Source organism: Mobula birostris, chromosome 9, assembly GCF_030028105.1.
Source record: "Mobula birostris isolate sMobBir1 chromosome 9, sMobBir1.hap1, whole genome shotgun sequence".
Taxonomy (NCBI): domain Eukaryota; kingdom Metazoa; phylum Chordata; class Chondrichthyes; order Myliobatiformes; family Myliobatidae; genus Mobula; species Mobula birostris.
The window spans coordinates 135143965-135159798 of record NC_092378.1 but is presented as its reverse complement, the minus strand read 5'-3'; the positions used below and the strand labels follow the sequence as shown (position 1 = coordinate 135159798).

Sequence of the window (15834 nt, the reverse complement as noted above, 5' to 3'; positions counted from 1 at the left end):
CTTCAGGTGGATTTTCCCAGTTATTCCTACTTCCTCCAAAATGCCAGGCATGCTGGTCAGAAGCTTAACGAGCAACTATAAGTTATCCTCACTCTAGGTGGAAGTTTGGAAGAATTAGGGTGAAGTTAATGGGCATGTGACAGAGAGTCGATTACCAAGAAACAAGTGGGGAAGTGAGATTGATTGGATTGTTCAAGAGCTGCTGGCATTGACGATGGGGCGAGTGGTCTCTTCTATATTGTAAGGAATATGAAGGGGTGACATATGGGAATGGATGTTGATATAATGTGACACGTGGTTGGTAGTGAAGGGAAATTTTGAGATTTATGAGAATAGAGCTTGGGGTGAATGTAGAACAGTACTCACTCTTGCTGCTGAAAGTCATTGGTGCAATTGCTGTATTGTATCCGGGTCCTGGTACTGATGATCCTGGAGCTCACTACTTCTGTAATGCTGTGCTAAGAGAAGCTGGTAGCTGTGCTAGTACACCTTGAGATCAGAAATTCACTCCATATATTATCCCCAAGCATTCCCAGGGATCTGGGAAATTATCCAGGGCTCGCCTCCTCACACCACAGAAATTAAAGGAAGCAAAGACCTTCCCTGGCCTCCACCGCAGTCTGTGGCAGAGCATTCCACAGATTCACTCCTCTCTGGCTAAAAAAAAAAATCCTCCTTACCTCTGTTCTAAAAGGTCGCCCCTCAAATCTGAGGCTGTGCCCTCTAGTTCTGGATACCCCCACCATAGGAAACATCCTCTCCTCATCCCCACTATCTAGACCTTTCAACTTTCGGTAGGTTTCAATGAGATCCCCCTGCACTCTTCTAAATTCCAGTGAGTACAGCCCAAAGCTGCCAAAAGCTTCTCATATGTTAACTCCTTCATTCCCTGAATCATCCTCTTGAACCTCCTCTGGACTCTCTCAAAATGACAACACATCCTTTCTGAGATAAAGGGCTCAAATCTGTTGACAATACTCCAGGTGTGACCTGACTAGCATCTTATAAAGCCTCAGCATAATCTGCTTGCTTTTATATTCTATTCCCCTTGAAATTAATGCCAACATTGCGTCAGCCTGCTTTACCACCTACTCAACCTGTAAATTAACTTTCTGGGAGCCTTGCACAAGGACTTCTAAGTCCCTCTGCACCTCTGATGTTTGAACCTTCTCCCCATTGAGATAATAGTCTGCACTATCATTACTTTTACCAAAATACATTATCATACATTTCCCAAAACTGTATTCCATCTGCCACTTTTTTTGCCCATTCTTCCAATTTGTTTAAGTCCTGCTGCAATTGCATTGCTTCCTCAGCACTGCCTACCCCTCCACCTGTCTTTGTATCGTACACAAATTTTGTCTCAAAACCATTAATTCCAATATCCAAATCACTAACAAACAATATGAACACCACTAGTCACTGGCAACCAACTAGAAAAGGCCCCCTTTTCTCCCACTCACTGTCTCCTGCCTGTCAGCCATTCCTCTATCCATGCCAGTATAGAACACCATAGGATTTTACCTTGTTAAGCAGCCTCATGTGTGGCCCCTTATCAAGTGCCTTCTGAAAATCCAAGTAAATGACATCCCTGCCTCTCCTTTGTCCACCCTGCTTGTTACTTCCTCGAAGAACTCTAACAGATTTGTCAGGCAAGATTTCCCTTTGCAGAAACCATGCTGACTTTGACTTATTTATCATTAATCTCCAAGTACCCTGAAACTTATCCTTAATAGTAGACTCCAACACTTTTCCTACCACTGAAGTTAGGGTAACTGACCTATAATTCCCTTTCTTTTGCCTTCCTCCCTTCTTAAAGAGTGGAGTGACTTTTGCAATTTTCCAGTCCTCTGGGACCATGCCAGAATCAAGTGATTTTTGAAAGATCATGACCAGTGGATCCATTATCTCTTCAGCAACCTCTCTCAGGACTCTGGGATGTTGTCCATCTGGTCCAGGTGACTTATCCACCTTTGAGTTTGCCTAGCACTTTGTCCTTTGTGATAGCAATGTCACTCACTCCTGCTCCCTGACACTCATGGATCTCTGGCACACAGCCAGTGTCTTCAACAGTGAAGATTGATGCAAAGTACTTATTAAGTTCTTTGTTTGTTCTTTGTTTCTTTGCCATTTCTTTGTTCTCCATTACTACCTCATCAGCATCATTTTCCAGTGGTCCAATATCAACTCTCACCTCCCTTTTATTCTTTATATAATTGAAAAAAACTTTTAGTATCCTGCTTTATATTATTGGCTAATTTTCCCTCATACTTCATCTTTCCCTTCTTATAGCTTTTTTAGTTGCCTTTAGTTGGATTTTAAAAGCTTTCCAATCATCCAACTTCCCACTCACTTTTAATACCTTATATACCCTTTCTTTGGCTTTTATGCAGTCCTTAACTTCTCTTGTCAGCCACAGTTGCCTACTCCTGCCATTTGAGAACGTCTTCTGTGAGACATATCTATCCTGCACCTTGTGAACTAACTATTCGCAGAAATTTCAGCCACTTCTGCTCTGCCATCAACCCCACTAGTATCCTCCTCCAATCCACCTGAGCAAGCTCCTCTTTCATGCCTCTGTAATTCCCTTTATTCCATTGCAACACTGATACATTTGACTTAAGCTCCCCCCTCTCAAATTGCAATATGAATTCAATCATATTATGATCACTGCCTCTTAAGGGTTCCTTTATATTAAGCTCACTAATAAGATCTGATTTTGTATACAACACCCAATCTATGATTGCCTTTCCCCAAGGAAGCTCAAGCACAAGATAGTCTAAAAAGCCATCTCGTAGGCATTCAATGAACTCCCTCTCTTGCGATCTGACACCAACCTGATTTTCCCAATCCCCTTGCTTATTGAAGTCCCCCATTACAATTGTGTCATTACCTTTACTATCTATTAACCCTTACTGGAAGGGTTTATAATCTGACATGTGGAACATCTGCCAGTTTGTAAGAAACCCTGGGATAAAATACCCCGGTCTAGATTTGTCTCAAAATCAACTCTGAGTTAAAATCAAGGTCTACATGTATTGTTAGAATCTTTGTTGTACACACAGCAAAGTTCAAATTTCAAAATAAATTTATTATCAATATACATATATGTCACTATGTACCAACCTGAGATTAATTTTACACCTGTATTTACTAAAATCTATCTCTAGCAACTTCATTGCTCATGTTGCAATAGTCTTGCTCTTCAAAACAATAACAAAACGGTAGTTTGCTGCTTTCAAGTAGAAAGGAAATCAATATAATCAATTTAAAACCAAACAGACTTACTGCACATCAAAATAAATCTTTCAGACATTAGTGAAACTGGCGTTATTATTTACTAAGTGTACCACTTTTGAAAATGCTTTGTCACACCCAGCCACTATAATAGAAGTTATTACACTGTACAATAGATACAGTATTAACTAAGTGGGAGCTCACTGGGCGTCATTGATAAATAGTTACTGTTGATTTGTAACATGATGATATAAAGTAAAGTAAAGGCATCCGTTAGTCTTGCGAGACCATGGATCTGCACCTGGAAAGTCTTCACTCTCCAGGGCACAGGCCTGGGCAAGGTTGTATGGAAGACCAGCAGTTGCCCATGCTGCAAGTCTCCCCTCTCCACGACACCGATGTTGGCCAAGGGAAGGGCATTAGGACCCGTACAGCTTGGCACCAGTGTCGTCACAGAACACTGTGTGATGAAGTGCCTTGCTCAAGGACACAACACGTTCCCTCGGCTGGGGCTCGAACTCACGACCTTCAGATCACTAGTCGATGCCTTAACCACTTGGCCATGTGCCCACACATGATGATATACATGATTGACTAAGTAGAAGATGAAAAGCTTTGTCTGTTCATTGAAGATTAATAGGACTACAGAGTAACAGAGGTCAATAAAAATATTAACAGTCAAGAAATGACATCTCACCTCAAGTCCTGCATCAGTGATGGTTGATCTTTTCAAGCTCACAGACCTCACACCTTTCTTGGACAAAGGGTAGTTATCTATAAATTCACAAATGTCCAGATCAGAGACTCCAATCAGGCAGAAGGAATCGAAACCACGAATGGCAAATCCTTGCAGATTGACAAACTCCTTTTCTCCATTGAGAAGTATATTGTACAGCTCCTTAGCATGGAGAATGGGCGTGATGCCTTCCCAGAATTTGACCTGGTACAGCAACTTTCTCCATACTTTACACACTTGTGCCAAAACACATCTCTCGCAAGAGGAAAAGTACCAGAAGAGTCGGTTGAGGATCTTCTCATCCAAAATGGGCAATTGTCTTTCCATTGAAGAGATTGACAGTTTTCTTTTGGACCCTGCTGGCTGGCATGTACTTGGCAAGTTCTCCTCAGAGCTTGTTTCCAACAGTGGTATAGAGTCTGTCACAGGGCACAGAGATGCCGATGGTACCTGTGCCACAGTAGGCAGGTCACTGTAGTTAGGTAGAGATGGGGGAAGTGATGTTGGGATGGAGGAAGATTGGCACAGGCGGTTTTTAGCGGCAGGGGTTCCTTTGGTGATACTGGCTGAGCCTAATCCATTGGACTGGGCTGGGATCTTGACTAGTCCGTTCCTAGGCATGCAGGGAGGCTTGATGTCACTGGAGCTATGTGTAGACATTTCTCAAATTCACTGTAGACAAACAAAGATCACAGGTCAATACATCAGCAATGACAGTCAAAATATACATAAATGTAAAAAGGTCAACGTACAGACGGAAACAATGCACCCATGCAGGCCTTGTTCAGAATCAGAAACTGGTTTAGTATCACTGACATACAATACTGTGCAAAAGTCTTAGGCGCGCGCGCGTACACCCCCCCCCCCCCCCCACAATAAAATGACCTTGCCTGGTCTCTGGCACAATTCCTCTGCCATCTGTTCTACACCCTCCCCCCAGCGGCACTCCACCCTCGCAATTCCCAACATCCTTTGCTCCTGCCAGATTTACAAACTCGCTCTCCGTTCCATGTTGACAAACACAGTTCTGTGCAAAAGTCTTAAGCACCATAGGTATATATACTGTATTTGCATAAGACTTTTGCACAGTACAGTATGTCGTGAAATCTTTTGTTTTGTGGCAACAGTACAATGCAATACTCAAAATATACTGTAGATTACAATAAGAAATATATACAGTAAATATTGCAAAATTGAGGGCAAAAATAGTGAAAATAGTGCAAAACTTAGTGAGATAGTGTTCATAATGTGCAGAGAAGTTGCCATACCAAACTATGATACATCTGTGTTTGTGTAGTTCTTACATTTGAACTAATAGTTCCAATTCCACCCTGTACCCAGATCCCTTCAAACTGTTTTTCTTCATCCATCTGCACAATCTAACCCTTACTTCAGGAAAGGGGGTGTTACACATGCTCATACAGTGCTGACTTCAAGAGGGCTGAGAGTTTCAAGTTCCTAGGAGTGAACATCCCACAAACAGCCTGTCCTGGTCCAACCACGTTGATGTCCTCGCCTCATCAGCACTTCTACTTCCTCAGGAGGCTAAACAAGTTTGTCATGCCCCTTCTGACCCTTACCAAATAAAATGCATCTTCTCCAGATGCATCACAGTTTGGCACGGCAACTGCTCTGCATGTGACCGCAAGAAACTGTGGAGAGTTATGGACACAGCTCAACACGTCGTGGAATCTAGCCTCCCCTCCAGGGACTCCGTCTGCACTCTTTGCTGTCTCGGTAAAGCAGCCAGCGTAATCAAAGACCCCACACACCCCAGACATTCTCTCTTCTCCCTTTCTCATTGGACAAAGGAATCAAGTCTCTGAAACCATGCACCGCCAAGCTTAAGGACAGCTTCTGTAATACTGTTATAAGTCTATTGAGGAGGTTCCTAGTGATATAAGACGGACTGTAGGCTTCACAATCTACTTGTTATGAACTTGCACCTTATTGCCTCTGTGCACTGCACTTTCTCTGTACTTAAGCACTTTATTCTGTACCCTGTTATTGCTTCACCTTGTACTGCTTCATGGATCTCTATGAATTACATGCAAGACAAGTTTTTCACTGTACCTCAGTACATGTGACAATAATAGACCAATTTACCAATCTACCAAGCTCTGTTGATTGCTGGAACTGATAGGAAATACATTCCAAAGCTCCAAGCAAACCAGTTTCTCCTGCTCTCCAGTAAATCTTCCAGTCAATATTGTTCCTTGGAACTTTTAACCTGGAATTATCATCCACCAGGAAGAGAAGTATTATAACCATATAACAATTACAGCACGGAAACAGGCCATCTCGGCCCTTCTAGTCCGTGCCGAACTCTTACCCTATCCTATTCCCACCGACCTGCACTCAGCCCATAACCCTCCATTCCTTTCCTGTCCATATAACTATCCAACTTAACTTTAAACGACAACATCGAACCTGCCTCAACCACTTCTGCTGGAAGCTCGTTCCACACAGCTACCACTCTCTAAGTAAGTAAGTTCCCCCTCATGTTACCCCCTAAAATTTTGTTCTCTAATTCTCAACCCATGCCCTCTTGTTTGAATCTTCCCCACTCTCAATGGAAAAAGTCTAACCACGTCAACTCTATCAATCCCCCTCATAATTTTAAACGCCTCTATCAAGTCCCCCTCAACCTTCTACGCTCCAAAGAATAAAGACCTAACTTGTTCAACCTTTCTCTGTAACTTAGGAGATGAAACCCAGGCAACATTTCAGTAAACTTCCTCTGTACCCTCTCAATTTTATTGACATCCTTCCTATAATTCGGTGACCAGAACTGCACACAATACTCCAAATTTGGCCTTACCAATGCCTTATACAAATTCAACTTTGTGAATAGTCTGTATTGCTTTAACAAAGAGAGGTCAAATTTCTCATCTTTCCTCTTACTTACACATCCTTAGTCCAGCCACCGTTGCCATGAACCCATGTTGAACCTGTTCTAAACCTTCAATATTCTGCTTGTGTGGAACAATGCTGAACAAGAAACTCTGAGGTCTCGTTATACTTTTATATGGGTTCATCATTATATCACAGTTTTGTATTCTCAGGGTAAAAAGTAGAATTCCATTAGATGATCAGCTGGAGATTCTGCTTTTAATATTGTCAGTGTGAACACCACGCAGGTACTTAGGAAATGTGTTAGTGATGGTATTAAATAAATACATCAGTTGTGCTTCTGTGATACGGCTTATCTTCATCTTAGAAGGTAGCACTGAAGAGGAATACATCATTTTCAACATGATATAAAGACAGCATTGTGGATAACTAACTGTGAGCAAAGATTCAATATGTTATCTACAAGTCCTGGTATTTAATATAATTGTTCACATTCAGCCAGCTATTAATTATGAAATTGTTAAAATGCATACAGCCCAGGTATTCAAATTTTCAAGCAATTAGTTAACAGAAGAGTACAGCACAGGAACAGGCTGTCTCGCCCACAGCATTGTGCCTAGGTTATGATATGGAAAATGGTTGTAACAGAGCAAAGGAATTAACCCACTTCCATGTTCAGAATTGTTCATAATGTACGCAGTATAAATACAAACAAAAAGATCATGTAAGACCTGATCTCGTGCAAATTAGTTTATGCAGAGCATCGTGGCAGTTTTGGAAGAAGCCTGAACAACATTTATTCCCTATCCCTAGTCACCTTAAGTTGTGCTCCTGTCACTTCGAAGGACTGTAGCTCATTTGCCAAAACCATATTGCTGATAGTTAGGTAACTCCAGGAATTGGCCCTAAAACCACTGGAGCTGCCATTTCTCTCCAATTGGATACCTTCTACTCCAGCCTTTTACTTTTCCTACCTACATCGCTTCACCTATCACCTTCTAGCCTGTCCCCCTTTCCCTGCCCCTAACTTTTTATTCTGGCTCCTTACCCCCTTCCTTTCCAGTGCTGATGGAGGGTCTCAGATCAAAACGTCAAAACTTTATTTCCATAAGTGCTGCCTGACCTGCTGAGTTGCTCCAGCATTTTGTATAACAGTTGATATATCTTTGCAAAGGTTCATGTTTGCAGCCAATGAGCTCAATTCATTTTGTCCAGCCTGTAACTCATTGATGCTGTTTGAAGACAACCTCTGGCAGTTATAGTGGGTGCTAGAGTTGAGGAAAGCATCTAAGGAACAAAGTATACTTACTCAAACACAAGATGTGAAAAGCTACTAGGATTTATTGGCCACCCCTAACTGCACTTGAACTAAGTGGCTTGTGAAACTATTTAAAAAACAATTATGAGTCAAATCAGCACTGTGGTTTGAAGTCACATGGGGTCAAGCCCTTTAACAACAGTAAGCTTAAAAATTAGAGCCAGGGCTTTAGGAAAGATTACTACATGTAGAGTTGGTAAAAGCTGGAGTTTTGCCTTCAAATGGTGATTAATATTCTAGGGATGTTTAATCTTATATCTGAGGTTGACTGATTTTTGATAACAAAATGGATTTGAATAGACCTCCAGAGATAAATGACAGACCAATGGTACTAAACTTCGGGACAATTCTTACAGCCAGATACTAAACAAACCCCTCCTGTTTCTACCTTCCAAAGTTTCGTTTCATTTGTTGCCAAGTCAGAGAGCATCTGTAGCATGACTTCACTGATGTACAGTTTCAGAAGTTTAACATATTTCTTAGCTTCATCTAGTAGTTCCTAGCAGCAGCTACTAGGAACCAGCCAGAATTAGAAATTGAAGGACTACTTGCACAGAATTCTGGAAAGGAACTATTTGTTCTAGATAGGTTTGTCCCATTGGAGACAGGGAAAATATAATAAGGTGAAGGAACTGTGGTTGACAGGAGAGATGAAACATTTAGTCAAGAGCAAGAAGGAGGTATGTTTAAGGTAAAGGAAGCATAAATCAGGCAGGGATCTTGAGGGTCTTAAAGTAGCCTGGAAGGAGTTTAAGAAAGGGTTTGGAACGCTGGAAGGAGACATGAGAAGGCCGTGGTGGATGGGATTAAGGAAAACCCCAGGGCATTTTATATGTGCATGAACAACATGAGGACGACTAGACTGATGGTAGGTTCACTCGGGTATAAAGGAGTTATACTCAGGTATAAATACGTCCAGGTACAACCTATAGAGGACTATTTTAAGTGCAACAAAACGTCAGCTCTGGCAGAGTTCCTACAAGGCATAAGTTAACATTGTGAATGGCAGTGATGCTTCACTCCCAGATGAGCTCAATGCCTTTTATGCACCTTTGAAAGGGAGAATAAAACTACACTGCTGCACATCCCTGCAGCATCTGGTAACCCTGTGATCTCTGTCTTGGAAGCTGGCATCAAAACATTTTTCAGGAGGGTGAACCCTCATTCGGCATCAGGCCCTAATGATTTACCTGATAGGGCACTGAAAACCTGTGGCAAGCAACTAAAGGAGTGTTCAAAGACATTTTCAATCCAGCCCTGCTGAGGGGTCTTGACCTGAAACATCGACTGTTTACTCTTTTCTATAGATGCTGCCTGGCCCGCTGAGTTCCTCCAGCATTTTGTGTGTGTTGCTTGGATTTCCACCATCTGCAGATTTTCTTGTGGTTTCAGTCTCTCACTGCTGCAGTCAGAGATTCCCACCAGCTTCAAGATGGCGACAATCATACCAGCACCCAAGAAGAGCAAGGCGAGCTGCCTCAGTGACTGTTGTCCGCTTGCCATCACATCTACTATGATGAGGTGCTTTGAGAGGTTGGTCATGGCCAGAATTAACTCCCACCAGAGCGAGGACCTGGACTTGCTACAATTTGCCTGATACCACAATAGGTCTACAGCGCATGCAATCTCACTAGCTCTCCACTCAGCCTCAGGTCATCTGGGCAATAGCAGTAGCTAGGTCAGACTGCTGTTTATTGAATACAGCTCAGCATTACACACAATGATATCCTCAATTTTAATCAACAAGCTCCAAAGCCTGGGCCTCTGTACCTCCCTCTATAACTGGATCCTTGATGAGAGACCACAATCAGTGTGGATCGCAAGTAACATCTCCTCACTGACGATCAACACTGGAGCACCTCAAGGTTTTGAGCTTAGCCCACTGCTCAACGCTCCCTACACCCACAAAATGTCATCTATAAATTTGCCAATGACACAACTACTATTGACAGAGTGTCAGGTGGAGATGAGGAGGCATACAGAAGCCAGATAGACCAGCTGGTTGAGTGGTGTCACAACAACAACTTTGCACTCAAAATCAGTAAAACCAAGGAATTGATCGTGGACTTCAGGAAGAGGAAGTCAAGGGAACACACATGGGTCCTTCTTCAGTGATCAGCAGTTTCAAGTTCCTGGGTGTCAACACTTCTGAAGATCTATCCTGGGCCCAACATATTGATGCATTTACAAAGAAAGCACAGCAGCAACTATACTTTGAGGAGACTTTGTCTATCACCAAAGCGTCACATAAACTTCTACAAATATACTTTGGAAAGCATTCTAACTGGTTGCATCACAGTCTGGTATGGAGGGGCCGCTGCACAGGATCAGAAGAAGCTGCAGAAAGTTGTAAACTTAGCCAGTTCCATTATGGCCACCGGCCTCCCCAGCGCTGCAGGCACTTTTAAAAGGTGATGCCTCAAAAATGTGGCATCCATTATTGACCCTGTCACCCGGGACATGCCCTCTTCTCATTGCTACCACCAAGGAGGAAGGGCAGGAGCCTGAAGATGCACATGCAATGGTTCAGGAACAGCTACTCGTTCTGTGTCCTTGCACTTCAAGGCCAGAGTCCTGACAGTGGACAGTCAACAACCTTTCTCAGGCCAGCAATGGCCAATACCAGAGGACATCCATTTAAGGTGAGTTGAGGAAAGTTTAGGGGAGGTGCCAGAGATAAGATTTTTTACACAGAGGGTGGTGGGTGCCTGGAACACACAACCAGGGGTGGTGGTGGAAGCTGATACAATCAGGACATTTAAAGCGGCACATGAAGGTGACGAAAATGGAAGGATATGAATGTTGTGAAGACAGAAGGGATTAGGCACATGGCACATGGATAGAGAAAAATGGAGGGTTGTGCTGTATAGGAGGGAAGGATTAGATTGATCACAGAGCAAGTATATATAGGTTAGCACAAAAATGCGGGCCAAAGGCTACAAGACTACTTGTAGCCTTTGCTACAAAGGCAACAAGCTAATTGTTCTGTGTTCTATATAACGCGAAGCTACAGCCTCCAAGATCACAATATAGGGACAGATGGCAAATGGGAAATCAGTTTGCCATTTCTGAACCTCCTCACATAGCTGGCTCTCGGGAAAAAAAAAGGAAAGTGTAAAGTGACGGGAAATACAGGACTCATCCACGACAGTTTGGCATGAATGCAGCTTGTGTCGAAGCCCAGAAGCCACTTCAGGTGGGTACAGTTGTGTGGTGGCAAGACACTAGCATGTCATCTGCCAGACACCATGGGTGCATGTCCCCTGGCTTTGCTGCAGGCACAATCAACATCCCAAACATTTTTTCTTTCTCTTTTCTTTACCACCACCAGAAAACAGGAAGCAAAAACTCCAGGAGACCTGGCAGCCTTAACAACATCTCTCACATGTGTTGTTTAGTGAAATCCAAGCCTCCCAGCCCAGAATTTCTGCATGAACTGGCTTACCACCAAACCAATTGCTTTGAAATTGTTTACAGCATAAATCAGTGTTAAAAGGCCAGTTGGGGTCCAGTGTTAACAGCTACGGCCATTGTTTTATTTTATCCATAATAAGGTAAAGATTAGCTTTATTTGTCACATGTATATCAAAACATACAGTGAACTGCGTCACTTTGAGTCAATGGCCAATACAGTCCAGGGCTTGAGCTGGAGGAAAGTGTTCACCACTAACATAGCGTGCCCACAACTCACTAACTCTAACCGCACATCTTCGGACTGTGGGAGCAAACTGGAGAACCTGGAGGAAACCCACGCGGTCACGGGGAGAATGTACAAACTACTTACAGACTGTGAGGGGAATCGAGTCCTGATCAGTGATTGCTGGTGATTTAAAATAATCACCCCATAACTACTACGCCACTGTGAAGACCTCTAATGTCATAGCTGATCCTCGGGATAAGCACAGTCTGTGAGTGATTGGGCTGTTTTCACTTGATAAGTTGGGGCCCTGTTTGAATGCCTTCCCTGCCTTAAACTGTCGCTGCGCACCCAGCAACATTGAATCAGAGTGTTCCCAGCAACCGCTTCTGACAACTGTTGTTGTGCTTTCCTTACAATCACCCAAGCTCTATCTCAGTGTTGAGTTTAAAGCAGAAGGCAGCTCAACAGCAATCAGAGAAAAGCTGGTCAAGGAGGGAGGAGAAGATAGCAGTGCGACGCAGCGCGCGCAGCCGTTCCGAATGATATCGTATCTGTGAAGTAGGATGCCGTGCACAATCCTGATTTGATAGAGACAGACATGAGGAAGCATGGAGGAACATCTGGAGAAACTTCTGAAATGCCTGCTTCGCTGCCGCTGCTACTGTGCGATCGAGAATCTCTGGAGGGAAGGCCCCAAATCCTCGGCCTTGCCTACTGCCTGTTGCCAGGGCCAGGGTCGAACCGCTCAGCAGAGATGGTGCTCGGTGCATCGGTGTTGGAGAGCTGGTCGGAGGCTCGGAGTATTCAGATGGACTTGGAGTCGGACTGTGGTCGGATGCTTCCGGGATGCTGCATCGGCAAGTTTGCGGCACTGGAGGACTTTTGAGAGACTTTGAGACTCTTTACCCTGGCCATGGACTGTTCTTATCAAGTTACGGTATTGCTTTGCACTGTTGTAACTATATGTTATAATTAGGTGGTTTTTGTCAGTTTTTCAGTCTTGGTTTGTCATGTGTTTCTGTGATATCATTCTGGAAAAACATTGTGTCATTTCTTAATGCATGCATTACTAAATGACAATAAAAGAGGACTGTGTGTCCTCATAATCTAATCTTAAAAAAAAAAACCTCATCACTGAGCAGGACTTTAGGCAGGCGTGAGTTTGTTATTTCAACATCATGGACAGAGGACGATAGTAGAGAGTTATTTTTTTGCGGCTGGTGTCTGAGTAGTGGTATCCCACATTGTTGTTTGTCACTGCATGACTGACTTTGATGTGGATGTCGGAGGCAAGATCAGTACATTTGCACAAAGATTGGCAGCGCTGTTGATAGTGTGGAAATTGTTGGTAGGCCGCAGGGAGATACCAATGTTTTGGCGAAGTGGACAAAAATGGCAGGTGCGAGCTATAATGAGGTTAGGGCATGAGTGATAGGTCACAGGGTATACTGAGGAACCAAGGGACCTTAAAGTCTATAGATCCTTCAAAGTGGCAACACAGGCAGACAATGTGGTTCGGATAACATGGTGGACTTTAGGCTTCATTAGTCAGGACGTACAAAATAGAGCGGTTATGCTCCAATTTTATGAAAGCTTGGTCAGACTTCAGCTGAAGTACCGTATACAGTTCCGGTCTACAATGTATAGGAAAGATGGCATGGTACTGCAAAAGGTACAGAGGAGATTCACCAGATGTTGCCTGGGCTGAAGCGTTCCAGACAGGCGTACAGACTGGAGAAGCTATGTCTTTTCTCCCTAGAGTGGAGGTAGTTAAAAGGGAACACGACTTATATCCCAAATTATGAGTGTTGTAGATAGGGTAGATAGCAGGACAATTCTGCCCATCCCCCATATTACAGGTATTGTAGGTGGAACTGGAGGACATAGACTTAAAGAATGCAGGAAGAGATTCAAAGGGGATATAAGGGGACTTTCTTCACTCAGAGAGTAGTAATGCATTGCCTGAGAGTGTGATGGAAGCAGAATCATTGATTGCGTTTAAGAAATATTTAGATAAGTACTTGAATCACTGAGGCATTGAGGGCTGTGGTCTAAGTGCTGGGAGATAGTATGGAAGAGTGAATGATTTGGGCTGAATGGCCTGTTTGCATGCTGTATGATTCTATCACAGCACAGAAAGGATTTAAGCAACAGCTCACTTTGAAGATAAGAAATTTGTATTTCAATATTGTTTTTCTTGTCATCAGAAAGTGCTTTGCAGTTGATGAGATTCTGTGGACATGTGGTCCTAATATTTAGATCCAGACCTGAGACAAGCACATTCGGTAAGAGCACCAAGATTCAAATTAGCTTAAAAAAAAAAAAAAAAATATGGCCCCTGGCCTTATCTAGATACTTAGGCCAAGCTGCCCAATCCAGCACCTACCTCACCCCTCCTTCCATCACAAAATTGAAGTAAGATCTGCACTGAGGGGGTTAGAGTGGATAGAAATTGATAGAATGAGAGTGTTGGCGGGGTTGGGGTGGTTGTTGATTATCTGCACTGTGGAGTCATGGCCTTTTGCTACACAAAGATTTCTAATGTTTCTAGGTCAAAACTTGATCCCTTCTTAATGAGCTAAATTCTGAAAGGGATTCTTTCCCTAAAAAAAAATACACGTTTAAGTGCTAAACTCCAGGGACCTAGTGGATATTTCATCACCCACTTGGATGCCCCATGCAGTCACGTTGGATGACAGTGCAGGTGCAATGGTCTAAATCCACTGGATCTACCAGCTTGAAAGCTAGATTTCTTCTCAAATCAGAAGTAACTCATCCGGCGCTGGCAAGTAGCGGCACGGTAGCCTAGTGGTTAGCACAACGCTTCACAGTACAGGTGACACGGGTTCAATTCCTGTTGCTGTCTGTAAGGAGTTTGTACATTCTCTCCGTGTCTGTGTGGGTTTCCTCCAGGTGCTCCGGTTTCCTCCTACAGTCCAAAGACATACCGTTTGGTAGGTTAATTGGTCATTATAAATCGTTCCGTGGTTAGACTAGGATTAAATCGAGGGATTGCTGGGTGGTGTGGCTCGAAGGGCTGGTTTCACGCTGTATATCTAAATAAATAAAATGACACATCCTTCCAACCTCTCACTGGACACATTACACATAGAACGGAGCTAGGCCCAAAAATGTATGGACTTAGGTTTGAAGAATCTATTTGCTATGCTTTCTCACTTGCGTTGCTCTACAGAATCTGCAAGACCACATCAAAAAGCTCTTCCTCTATTTAACTGGATTATGATCTGTAACATTCTTTCCACTAAATGGATTACTCAGATTGATTCAGCACCTAGACTAACTGGGCTTAGTGATTAAAGAGTAGCTTTATTTGTCACACGTACATTGAAATGTCGAAACGCAGTGAAATGCACCGTGTGTGTCAACAGCCAACACAGTCTGAGGATGTGCTGAGGGCAGCCCGGAAGTGTTGCATGCTCTTGGTGCAAACGTAGGATGCCTACAAGTCACTAACCCTTACCAATCTGTATCTCTTTGGACGGCGGGAGGGAAAGGGAGCACCCGGAGGAGATCACCGTGGTCACGGGGAGTAGGTACAAACTCCTTACAGGCAGTGGCAGGTATTGAACCCCGATCCTTAGCGCTGTAAAGCGTTACACTGGCAGCCTCAATACTGCACCACCCTCCCGGTTTTATGACATTGGTTTATCCCAGTCGATGCTCTGAACAAAGTTGGTCCATTCTAAATATAAAAAAGCACTTTTCTCCAGTAGTGTGACTTTGGCACTTCCTACACTTGTAGTGTTTGTAGTTTTCTTGTGTAGTTTTAATACACTTGGCATTAATGTCCATTGTGTAAGAAAAAAATAGGTCAGCCTTACGTGATGGAGCGGGATCCCAGATATTTGATCAGGCAGGACATTGAACCAAATCCATAGCTGCAGATGCTTAGTTTGGTAAAAAATTGATATATTGGTTTATTATTATCACATGTACCAAGGTCCAGTGAAAGACCTGTCTTGCGTATCATTCGTACAGACTTAATTGTATTGCATATCACTCAAACAGATCAATTCATTACAACAATGA

At 43.2% G+C, this 15834-nt stretch overlaps 1 protein-coding gene across 8 annotated transcripts in view; it reads right to left on the bottom strand.

Moving 5' to 3' along the window:
• The window catches only part of fbxl16 (F-box and leucine-rich repeat protein 16), a 157861-nt gene that overhangs the window by 117175 nt on the left and 24852 nt on the right, over positions 1 to 15834 (bottom strand). For all 8 annotated transcript variants that reach the window (XR_011887282.1, XR_011887283.1, XR_011887284.1 and 5 more), the window contains exon 2: positions 3935 to 4645. Coding sequence is in view for 4 of the 8 variants with exons in the window: in XM_072268904.1 (XP_072125005.1) it covers positions 3935 to 4633 (699 nt within the window). In the remaining 4 variants the exon portion in view is untranslated. The remainder of the gene's footprint in view (positions 1 to 3934; positions 4646 to 15834) is intronic.